Below are 12,657 nucleotides of genomic sequence, written 5' to 3'. Positions count from 1 at the left end.
CCACCGCTCCCACCACCACCACTACCACCTCCACTCAACCACTCCCCAACTTCCCTTACCTCCTACTACTTCCCTCTATCCCATCTGGCCGGCTCCACCACGCTCTTTTGGCCGGGGGGTTGTGGAGAGTTCAGTAGCCTTTCTTGCTAACGATGCCCCCCTACCCACGCACACACACACACACACACACACACACACACACACACACACACACACACACACACACACACATCTTCCTGCGAACACATACACTCTCCTCTTCAGAGACCAACTGCTGCTCCAATCGCTGGGCCCCTCTGGCTGCCCCTCACTGGGGAGAAAGCCCAACCGACACCTTCCTCTTCCCACATGCTACACGCCGCTGGCTGGCTGGCTCACCGGCTGGAAAACCGAGGCCCCCCCACATTCTGCGTTCCAGGCACTCCCCTTAACCCCCCCTCACAAAAAACACACACACATACAGTATGTTGACAGCACATCAGCGTTAACGTTTTGGTTAAAGGATGAATTTGGTTTATTTGAATTCTTAAAGTTATGACCCTCACTCTTATCAGTCAATATAACTTTGCACTGAGTAACCTTTATGCTTGGATCTGCGAATGCGATGACGCTGCTAAAAAATAAGTGAAATACAAAAAATAAAAACGGACTTCCTGGTTCAGATCTGGCCTTCAGTATTTCAGGCACCAGTACAGTCAGATTACTGTTGCTTTGTGAACATAGGTTTCCTGTGTAATAAGGGATTATTACCAACGTTTTGGGTGTGCTCGCTGTCTGTTTCATCCCAAAATACAGTGATTTAGGTCCTCTCTAAATTGTTGGCTCATTTAAAGCCTGTTGCCTGATCACCAGTTTTTCTTGGCCTCACACGGTTATGCTTTTGCGACGTTGTTGTGTTCCCAGATCTCAAAAACTCCCAATAGTGGACATACCTATGAAAAGAAAACCTAAGTTATAATCAACCCGGATTTTGTTGCAATGGTTAGAGTGTAGGGAAAGTAGATATGACTTGATCTTTTTAGCTGTAATCTTAGGGGTTTTCAAAATTGTTAGCTGTTTGCAATCACATTGAATTTTTAAAGTAATTTGAGTGGTACTAAAAAAGTATTAAAATGTAATTTGCTGTGATAATCCTCAATTATATAAAGTATTTGACCAAAAAGGCTCAAAACTTTTGAATTTGGAGCCAAAGTATGTGTCAGTTTGAACCGCACATTATTACAATGCTTGTGGTTGGCTTTTTAAGGATTTTTCTTTGAGATGGAAGATGGCAAAAAAACAAAAACAAAAGAACAAGCATGGTGATTTAATCCTCACAGTTACAGTTACAAGAACTCGTTTCAGTGTTGGAATAAACAGATTGCTCAACGGCTGGTTCAAGGCCTTGAGTTGGCACCAACCAAATGACTCTGCCGTCCTGCCTCATGTTATGCAAGGCCGCTTTAGCACTGATGTTCCTAGTGATTGATTGACCATTTAAACTGAGTGGATTACTAACTAATGGTTTCCAAATTCATCCATGCTCTCCGGATGCTAATGGTAAAGTAAAAGTAAAATAGTGTAACTTCAGCTCTTTTGAATTGGTCCCAAAATTCAAGCGGACGGTTTGTTAGGATTACGATCCAAGTAGGTCTTTGGATATCCTTGAGTTCTGCAACTTTCTAATAATTTTGAACTCAAAAGAATGAAAATTCCCAGAATAAAGCTTCCTATCTGTCATTTGAAATGCGTGGAAGATGATAAGGGCCAAAAGTGAATTTTATTTTCCACTTCTTAGCAAAAAGTCTAACACAATTCTGAATTTATTCGCAAAGCTAAATCAAAATTCAAAATAACATGTGGCCCTACTGCTCAAATTAATTTCACATGTGACTCTAATGGTCTTCCGTAGATATGGGATACAAGTTGAATCCATGAGTATAGCTGAAAGCACGCCATTGTTCGCGAAGATGATTTGTCCTTATACCAAAGCCAGTGCGTTTTGTAGGTGTTTTACGTTTACGTGTGTCTAGTTAGTCATTTGTCCGGCACCAGCTGAGAACCTGTTACTGCTTTGCGGTTTAGAGGTGCCACAGGCCTAAATAGATGAACCCTTCACAGGTTGACCAACATGTTTGTTTTGTGCAGAACAACCTGTCGCAGCGAGGTGTGGGAACAAGGTTGCTGTTTATCTTTATTTAGCTTCAGAGTCCTTGCCACACTCATGGTCACATTTGAGAAGGATGTTAGTGTGGATCCATCTGCTCACGTAATTAAGAGGTAAAAGTATATATATCTGCGTGTCATATACGTTTGTATACACATACGAGTGAATCCAGCGCATTCAAAGCACGTTAGAAGCTGCCTGTCACAGTCAGATGGCGTGTCGTGCTGGCTCTGCTTGTGCAGCGCCTGTGTGCGTCACAGGGAGATAAAGAAGAAGAGCGAGGGGGCGACATACGCATTTTCCTGTCCCCGGCGCAAGCATCAGTTGAGATGGTGAAATGTTTAGCCTTAGCGCTGTCTCTCAGTGTTTCCGCCCACTTGTAGCAGACTTGCCATAAGGGATTTCCTGCACAACATCTATTGCTCAGCAAATGTGAGTGACAATGAAGGCCTGTTTCGATACAAACAGAGCAATATGGCAAGCCTGACGAGACAGAATTCTGTGTCCTAGTTCTTTATACATCTTGTATGGCCTGGGCTGGTTTGTTGTCCCAGTACAAGAACAAACATGTGCTTGTGAGTACGTCACTCATAGAAACCATGGTTGTCCTTTTGTTGACTTTACTTTGTTCTCCACTTAGTGTCAGTGCCATGTTGCACTTCGGTTCACCTTTTGGTTTTGAATGTGATTTACAAGTGGGCCCATCCTTGTTGAACTGCTTTGTTTATGCCTGTCAGTCTTGCCTGTGGTCATGCATACGTGTATTTACAGTGCTGTGTACACATGCATGTTTGTATTTTGTGTGTGTGCATGCGTGTGGTGTTTGTCATGTGCTGTTGTGAGTGTGATTGTTTGCCTGGGCTCCTGTCTGTCTGACAGTGCAGTGTGTCTGAATGTTCCTGTTTCAAACCCCCCCCCCCTCCACCTCCTTCCTCTTCCTCTATCCTTCTCTCTGTCTCCTGCTCTCCCACTAACCCTCAGCTTCTCTCTCCCTTTTTCTATCACCCTTTCACTCTCTCTCTCTCTCTCTCTCTCTCTCTCTCTCTCTCTCTCTCTCTCTCTACTCTCTCTTCTCTCTCTCTCTCTCTCTCTCTCTCTCTCTCTCTCTCTCTCTCTCTCTCTCTCTCTCTCTCTCTCTCTCTCTCTCTCTCTCCTCTTCCCTCTGCAATAACAGTGCTGACCTAGTTTCTGCCTGTTCAGGGCTGCCTGTGGAATTTTACAGCGGCCTGCCTTCCTGGCTGCTTTGCTGCTTGAAAACGCAAGCAGAAAAGCATGACTGAGGATTTTTCTTCTCGTCGCATCATTATGGCCTTATACCGTCTCCGTTCTGCTCCCCAATCTGCAGACCTAAATAAATGAACCCGTTTTGAATAAGTAATAACAGCAAATTGCCTTTCGGGCGAGAATCTGCAGTTATCTTATGTACGGTGAATTTGTAGCAGAACTGCATGCGCCCTCATGGCGGGCGAATTAGAATGGAAATGAGAATGGCCTGTCGCTCATCTTCCACAGCTTAGCTGAGATTGTGCCGGATGCAGAAGGCAGAAAAACACCCCTTCTCTGTGCACATGCATGCAATCTCCCTCCCTTCTCCTCTTCCCCTCTTTCCTTCCCTTCCGCCCTCACAAATAAATGGTTAGAGTCATGCCCGGCAAACACTGGCCACTGCCAGGAATGGCTAACAAGCCTCTTGCTCAAACAGCGAGAGAGTGGGACTATTTTTACGTGCTTTTCGGGCCACGGATCTAAGTCAACACTCTATTCTGAGAGAATCTTGATTAAATCTGAACGCCTTCCAATTAGGCAAAGGGAATGTTGTGTCACAGCCGAGAGAGATGGATCTCTGGAATGCCTTTCTGAAGGCTTGGTTGTGGCACGCTGAAATCTAAACCAGCACTGCCGCAGATTCATTCCTCCCCCCTACCCTCTCCCTCCTTTCACCATTCCTGGCTGAGCCGTTAGAGTTCAGTTTTGCTGGGGCATTCGGTTCACTTTCTCAAAAGTGTTCCACAGGCATCATGGCTGCTACTGCAAAAGCTTTGGATGTAATTATTTGCTTCATGTCGATATAAATGTAAGTGTCGTACATTTCTCTGAAGAAGTTCATAAAGCTAAGACATATTTTCTGATTTCTCTTTCAGATTTCGGGGGCTGGTCATGGTGTCCGGTGAAAAGGTGTGGGACCCCCTCCACACGGGCCTTATTCAGTCACGTCTGAGTGAACAACACCTGGCTGCTGGGCTAACTCCCCTCTGCAAAATCACACACAGTGCAATTAAGGACACCACGTGCCAACAGAGTCGGCGGTTGTCACCTTTGTCTTCCCCGTCACCGCCATTAGTGGCTGGAGACACCCTTCAACCGGCCCGGGACTCCTCACGCCTGCCTGTCAATTTCCACGGCTCAAGCAAGATCGAAGGATTTTACAAACAAGTCCACTGTCTTGGAGGGGCCTCTCATTCTGAAGAAGAGGAGGAAGAGGAAGGGGAACCGGTGGAGATGAAGGGTAAAAGGCACGTAGGCCGGGGAGAGGCCATGATGGAGGACAGGCTGGAGGACATGGCCGACGGACCTAAAAATGCAAAAATCACCCTAAGCTTCCCACTTAGTGCCGCCCCCCTCCCAGCCTCCCTCACATCTCCGAACCACTGTCGTAGCTCTTCCTCGTCCTCCCCTTCCCCTCACCGAAGGCGGCCATCTTCCAAGAGCTCGGACGAGGGGTCGCTGTGGAAACTGGATGCTACCATGGACGTAAAGCACAGGCCTTTTAAGCCCCCGAGGCGCGACAGCTCTCCGTCCTCCTCGCCTTCCTCCTCCTCATCTCCCATGACTGTTCATGCACTTAGCAGGAAAGATATAAAATCCCCGCCTCCTCTGAAGTGCTCCAAACTCAATTCAGAGACTCAGTTCCACAGGTCTCCCCCGAGATCTTCGGGCTGTTACGGCGGAGACGGGTGGGACGAGAGGCACAGGGTAACCAACAGCACCGCCTCCCCCTCTCAAACGGCCCAGATCCTCTTCAGTCTGGGCACGTCTGCCTATCAGAGAGGAGGGGATACAGAGAGGAGAGAAAAAAGACCAGCTGGGAAAGTGGGAAGCCCTCACGGACCAAGTCTTCACCCGCCCCCCCTGCACCTCCCTCCACCCTTACCGCCTCCTCCTCCTCCCCCGTCGGAGGATCTTACCGACCCCCCTCACTCCTCATCCTATCCCCCCACAGCCAGCCTGAAGCCCGAGCTGATTTGCGGTGTGTGCCATCGGCTTTTCAGCTCGGCCTCCTCCCTGACAGTCCACATGCGGCTGCATCGTGGGAGCCGCGCCCTCAGTTGCCGCTTCTGTGGCAAAGTCTTCATCCACAGCAAGAGACTGCAATCCCATGAGTCCTCCTGCCGGGTGCCAGGCCTTCCCTCCAACAACCTGGGCCCCCCTCCTCTCACTGTGCAGCCAAAGGAGGAGCCGCTGGAGGAGGGCGAGGTGAGAGTGGAGGGGGGAGTGATCGTGGGACAATCAGAGATCGGAAAGGTGCGGCAGGGGAAGAAAGCCCGGAGCCTCCTGGCACGTATCCAAGGTGATGATGCAGCAGCCGCAGAGCTACTAGCAGGTGATGAGCACCATTTTGTGAAGGTGGTAGACGGCAATGTCATTTACTTCTGCTCCGTGTGTGAGCGCTCCTACATGACTCTCTCCAGCCTGAAGAGGCACTCTAACGTACACTCGTGGCGACGCAAGTATCCGTGCCACTTCTGCGACAAGGTCTTCGCCCTGGCAGAGTACCGCACAAAGCACGAGGTGTGGCACACAGGAGAGCGCCGCTACCAGTGCATCTTCTGCTGGGACGCCTTTGCCACCTACTACAATCTCAAAACACACCAGAAGACCATCCACGGGATTAACCCCAGCCTCATCTCCAGCGAAAAGACAGCCAATGGGGGTTACAAGCAGAAAGCGAACGCACTCAAGCTCTACCGCCTTCTCCCCATGCGCTCCCAGAAGAGACCCTACAAGACTTACAGTGACAGTTTGCATAATGGCCTGCTTCTGCCACCAACTGAGACACCTTCCCTCTCCCTGCCCGGCTTAGGCTGTGCTCTGGGCCCTGAGGACCTCCAAAGCCTCATCAGCGGGGCCCACCCTCAGAGTGTAAAGCCTGACCCAGATGACTTCCCTAATGGCTTTCCTGTTTCCGTGTCCGCTGAGGACGAGGACCTCTCTGAACTAACACCCCTCCCCCAATCGGACATGCCCCAAGTTAGAAAACATGACAGTGAGGCCCTGGAGTTAGAGCAGGGGAGAGGCAGCTTCAAAATGTCTAGTAGCAGCAAAACCAAAACTCCCAAAACTGATAGAGGCTCAGAAACAAGCATGCCTTCTGTGATAACATATGGCCACACGAAACCCTCTGTGATAGTTCACGGAACAGCAGTGTCATCCTCCGTCATCATGCATAGCAACCAGGTCACCTCTGGGAGTGAAAAAAGCCCAGTGAGCAGCCCGTCCCCTGAAACCAGCAGCAGTTCACACAAAAGCATTCCCAGATCATTCAAAAGACAGCGAGATAGCGTAGATAGACACAGAAAGAGGTCAAGAGACAGTTCAGATACAACAGAGGAGGACTCGAGAGGTAGACAGGGTGCGGAGACGGGCAGATTATCTCACAAATCACGGAAATCCCACAGCAAGAGCGACATGTCGAACTCAAAGCTGCTGTCAGCGTCTGTAGGGTCACAGGTCAAAGAGGCTGGGCCATTGTGCCAGATTACTGTACGTATTGGCGAAGAAGCAATAGTGAAGCGCAGCATCTCCGAAACAGACCTTAGGAGAGACAAGAGCCACTCTCCTCCCAAAACCAAACGGGGTGACACGTCATCAGTGCGGGATGCCAAGGACACACGCCACTCACACTCCCACCACCATCACCATAAACACCGCCCCCACCGCAGAGTGGAAGAAGAGGGTGATAAGGAGGGAGGAGATTGTGAGGAGGAGGCAGAGCGAAAGAGCTCCAAATCGCCCGATGAAGTGAGGGAGTACTACTTCCGAAGGGAGGTGCGTCATCAGGAGAGTGACCACGATGAAGAGGATAATTTATGGCGGCCTTACTACTCCTACAAGCCTAAGAAAAAGGCCCAAGCACATCTACAGAGGGTCAAGAGCTGGCAGAGGAAACTGAAGTTCAAGCGCTCCATCCGGTTGAAGAGGAGGACGGATAGAATCAAGAACCATGTGAGTAAAGAAACGGAGAAGTCACAAGACGACGAAGAACAAGAAGAAGAAGAAGAAATGGAGGAGGCTGAAAAAGTGTCGAAATCTAACAGAGACATGGGAGAGGGGAAAAAGAAAGATGATCTCTTTGCCCCGTTAAAGGAGAAAAACAAAGAGGCAGAGGAACAAGTTACAGCGGCCCGTCAGGAGGTTTCCACTCCTCCTCTGCACTCTCCAAAGCCTCCCCCATCTACCCCAGCGGCTCCTACGGGAATAAAGAGGCGGCCTTGGACCAATGGGAACGCAGCAGAGTGTGGAACATGCGGCCGCTGGTTCTCAAGCCCCAGGAAGCGAGACAAACACGAGCTGAACCATCTGCTGGAGTTTGTGTGCCTCTTCTGCCGGGCCACTTTCCCCTCAAGGGATAAGTTGGAGGACCACCAGAGAGCCCAGCACCCCAAGCCTGCTGAAGCCCCCACCGTACCCCACAACGAGGAACGTGGCCAACAAGTTGAACCTGGGCCAGAGATTGCAAATGAAGAAAAAGGGGCGCAAATAGGGAGGAATTCAAGTCCGAGTCGCCTAAGCAGAAGAGCGCTATCACGACACACCTGTCCGCAGTGTCACAAGGTTTGCAAGACATCTTCAGCGCTAACTCGCCATATCCGACGACATGAGTTAAGCAGTTCCCCAGAGAGAGAAAAGGAAGATAAAGCTTCATCGCCAAAGACGACTGAGACAGTTGTTAACACTGTCAGCAGAGACCTAGAGACAGAAAAAGGCCCCAGTGCTCTCTCTGTGTCAGTTATCAGCTATTTAACACCAGACCCGCCCAGCAGTACTGACTCTGTGGCTTCACGGCAGCGTGAAGACCCCCTCAGTGAACCCACACGTGAACATCACATGTCAGAATCCGGTGACAAACCTGAGCTCACACATCCGGTTCTAGAGAGAGAGCCCAGTCCAGACCCTCCATTAGAAAGCCCAGTAACCCCTACTCCCGCTAAATTCCCGCCTGCCCCACCCTCTACTCTCCAGAGTGTGCTGGTCATGAATGGACCTGAATGTCTGGACTACCGCACCCCCGGCAAAAAGAGCCTAGACAGCCAGATCCACAGAATACCCAGCCCTGTGCACATCGTGGCATCCAGCAACACCTCTCAAAATGTGCCCACAACGTCACAGACCAGAATAACCACTGCTGCTCCTCCTGTTTCCATGACAACAGCTCTCAGCTCCGAGGGGGGATTTATGAAACGGGATGGGGTCATTATGGACAGAGAGAGGCAGGGCGGGAGCGGGATATTTCGTCACGTGGTTTACGAGGAGCCCCCTCGGGTCCAGGATCTCAGAGTTCAGTCGCTGTCCAGGAGTCCCTCTCCCGACGAAGCACAAGACCTGACCATGTCCTCCATTCTAGCAAGAGAGAGGGAGATAGAGAGGGAGAGACAGAGAGAAAGGGAGAGGGAAAAAGAGATGGAGAGGTCCCGTCAAATAAGTAGAGAGATTTCAGATTTCCAGATTTCTCTGTTGGTCCCTAAAGAGGAGCCCTTGAGCCCTGTGCCGTCCCCCCAGCATATCCCCCCTCAAACCACTATGAACGGATCTTTGTCACACAGGCACACTCCCAAATCCCCCTGCCGGTCCCCCTCAACGATTGGCCTCATAGCTCAGGCCAATCGCCAGGTTCACTCCAGTTCACAAGGCCTCGACAGACTCCCCCTGCCCACTGGAGCAGCTGGTGCCTGTGAGCGCCCCTCCGCCCACGCTCTGCTTCTCCCCCGGGCCCCTCAACCACCTGAGCCGGAGCACCACGATACCGTATCTTCCAGAGATAGGGACGCCCCCCCAGTGGGCTACCATTCCCATAATTACCCCCTGCCCCTTATTGTGCCGGACAGCTACCACTCCAGTAAAAACCAGGAGGAAAACCTGCTCATGTCCTCCTATCCTGCTGGAGCTCTTCCTTTCGGCCCACTGGGGAAAATGATGGTCCCGAGTGGCGGGGACTTGGCTAAGCTGCCGTTTTATCCGGACCCTTACCAGCTACTCTACGGACACCAGCTGCTGGCCTACCCTTACAACCTGGCTGCTCTTCCTGTGACTCTGAACATGATGGCACCTGGGGGGGACAAAGTGGAGCCTCTGCCTTTCCTCCCGGCCATCTTCAACTACGCAGCCACCGCCGGCCCCTACATGGGAGCAGCCCCTCACCAGTTTATGGCAAATCCAGGGCTCTACAGCAGCAGCAGCAGCAGCAGCAGTGGCGGCGGCAGCAAGAAGCCGCGAGACAGCAGCAAACCGTAGGACACAGAAGCACTCTTGAGGAATATATTTCAGTGGTGACGGCCTGGCCTGTTAAGGGTGGGATGGGAGGGGAGGGGTGGGTGCTCACTGGGTCACTGAGTACACTCGCACAGCATCCCTGCCTCTCTTTCAATGAGTGGAGATCAGAGCTAGGCATTACATCTGGAGTAGGATGAAGGGAGGAGAAGGAGCAGGGAGAGGGGCTGGTGTTCTAGTGACGTATCCCCTCTCTTTACTCCCGCTCACCTTTCTCAGCGTCTCTCCTGTCTTGCTGTAGTGTGTCGTAGTTCTAGAGCTTGATTAATCTTCCTCTCTGACTCATTATATTATCAATAACAATAAGAACTGCTAACAGGGTGTGTGTTGTGTGACACATTAGTTGATTCTGCTTCCCTTTATAGCCACCATGTTACAAGGATAAACAGTCTTCAGGGAAGGCTTGTGGATGAGATCAGGATAAGGGATGAAACAGAATAGTCCTTACTCAACACAGCTGGCCGTGGAGTGTTAAGCATCCTTATTTGTATGAGTGAATGAGAATGAAGGTGTATTCTGTCGTTAAATTGTCCATGACAATATGTACATGCACATGCGAGCAGGAATGTGTGCATGCGGAGGTGGGCCTTAGCAGGTATGACTGTGTACACTTTGAAGTGTGTGTGTTTTGGAGTATGTGTGTGAGTGCCTAGATCATTCCGTGTGATACTTGCACAGCATTCCTCCGATTTGGAATGGCTGCTGTGGGTCAATGTGTAGAAGTGCATTTAGAAGTGATTCTTCATATCCAAATCATTAAGAAGTAAATGCTATGGCTGGATGCGAGTCTATGACAATGACAGATCATTTGAGCTTCTAATGTCTCGACTAACCTGGCGACTTGGGGGCCAAATGGCACTGTAGGATCTTTATAGCATTCACCATAGTTTTTATATTATGTGCACAAAAATAGAAAAAGTAGAGGTCACTTTATGGGGACACTTGTAGCTGCTTGGGATATGTAGCTGGCCACTGGGTTAGAAAGAAAGGCTGGTAGGCCATTGCACTTCCGCTTCTCATCTCATTTCCTTCATGTAAAATAAGGAAAAGAATACAAACCAGTCAGCCTTCATCTTGCATAGCTTTTTCCTCTTTGATTGGAAGAGAAAAAGGCTCCATTTCCTAAGCCAGAAAGAAGAAAGTGACAGCAAGGAAGGAAAAAGACAAATGGATTCAGGGTATTTTCTGTATAGGAAAAGAATATATGGGCACAAAACTGTTGGACTCTTGAGTCAGAAAGACCCACAGAAATGACTTTGGGGACAAAAAAACGTCCTGCTCCCCAACCGAGGGGACTTAGGGGTGTTGGGAATAGCCTGGGCTATTTCTCCTCCTTCCCTTATTACTAAAAGGTAGGAAAAGGCTGAGCTTAGCAGCCAAAGCGGTGGCCGAAACCCCCCCAGGTGCCCTCCTGGGGCCTTTTTTGTTTTACGTGTAATGTTATCTTTATATGTTTGTTTTGTTAAACTATGTTGTTGTTTATGTTGTTTAGCCCTCTTACCAGATGGAAATGGCTTCAGTGAAAAGGGCGAGTAAACTTTAAAATATGAATGTAAATGTAGTCATGAGGTTAATGAAGTACAGCTGCATTAATGGTAGAGATGGTTCCTTTTTTTCTCTCTTTTGACACGAATAACCTGTTAAAGAAACCGTATAACGTCTGGTATGCATATATACAGTAGTCCTAGGAACATGTCAGTAAACTTGGGTTCTGTATCCACAAAGCATGAGCATCACTTGCTTCCTAACCGTTTATATCCTCAGCAGATCTGGCATTGTGCGCACAGCTTTTGTTTCCGTTTCCTTCCTCTGGAGATATTTCTGGCCTCTTCATCCTCATACCTTTTTCTCATTTTTTTTTGTATTCATTGTAGACAATTCCATAAAAACATGGGGCCACATTTACTTCTCACAGTCACTACTTAGGAGAATTCTCCTTCTTCCCTCAAACACACACTCGCACACCTCTGAATGAAGTGCATATGTTTCAGTGTGTGTGCATGTGTGATGGTACTCTGGCACCTTTTGGATCAGACAGGAGTGTTCAAACACATTGTGACCAACTGCAGGGGTGCACAAGCATCCCCCTTGGGTGTGGTTACAAGCCTTTTGCGGGTAGCCGTACGTACGTGTTTTGTGTACGAGAGTGAGTGCCTGTGCGAATATGAAAACCAAATTAAATCTGCCGGAGCAGCAGACCCCTTGGCAGTATATGGGCCACTTGTTCTTTTTTTATTTTCCTGTGGGTTAGTTTCAGTGTAAAAAAGCCTTGCTGTCTCCAATACACTATCTCAAGCCATTCCTTATAGATGGACATGTTTGTGTTTTGGACCATTTCTTATGCCATAGTTTGCCATCATGGTTATCATACAAACCAAAAGCATGCAAATCGACGTATTGTAGTGACCGAACTGGAATCTGGTGGCAATATAAGACTATTCACTGTATGTTTTCGTTTTTAATGAATGTGCCTCTGCTTTGATATTTAAATAATTATCTATAGTATGATGTGAATCTGCCAGATTTCAACTGTTAAGGTGCCTTGTTATGGCATAAGAAATATGAATAGTAAATGAAGCGCTTTCTTGAGAAATGACGAAGAGTTGGAGATAGATTTCATGGCTTTATTTGCTATGAAGCTGTTCATAGACGTAGGGGTGTGGCTAAACTGTTTTGGTATCGTGTACATGTCTAGGGTAATACTGTGCCATATAGAGCCTACAAAATATGTTAATGTTATTTTTAAAAGATGTTTTAATGTTGCCTGATGACTTTGTCTTTAGATTTGATACAAAGGCTTGTAGCCACAGCTCTCCCAAAGTCTGTAGTCTCCTTTTTCCGACATTCTTCCTGTTCTCTCTCTTTCCCCCTTGTTTCCGTCTCTCCCTTCCTTTATCTTTGCTGCAATCAAACAAAATAAAGTATTAACCTGATGACCCAATGAAATCAACACTAGTCTGGCCTCA

General features: G+C 48.7%; 1 protein-coding gene across 3 annotated transcripts in view; it reads left to right on the top strand.

The window, feature by feature from the left end:
• zbtb4 (zinc finger and BTB domain containing 4) overlaps positions 1–12,637 on the top strand; it is a 14,350-nt gene extending 1,713 nt beyond the window's left edge. For 2 of the 3 annotated variants that reach the window (XM_010771096.1, XM_010771097.1), the window contains exon 2: positions 4,288–12,637. In XM_010771096.1, coding sequence (XP_010769398.1) covers positions 4,304–9,655 — 5,352 coding nt within the window. In that variant the 5' untranslated portion in view covers positions 4,288–4,303 and the 3' untranslated portion in view covers positions 9,656–12,637. Of the gene's footprint in view, positions 1–4,056; positions 4,192–4,287 lie in introns of those variants that run through there. The other variant, XM_010771098.1, reaches the window with a different exon arrangement.
• Positions 12,638–12,657: the final 20 nt, after the last annotated feature.

Source organism: Notothenia coriiceps, unplaced genomic scaffold (assembly GCF_000735185.1).
Source record: "Notothenia coriiceps isolate Sejong01 unplaced genomic scaffold, NC01 NC01_scaffold00009652, whole genome shotgun sequence".
Classification (NCBI taxonomy): domain Eukaryota; kingdom Metazoa; phylum Chordata; class Actinopteri; order Perciformes; family Nototheniidae; genus Notothenia; species Notothenia coriiceps.
The sequence above is the reverse complement of the archived record's forward strand: the minus strand, read 5'-3'. Positions and strand labels throughout refer to the sequence as shown.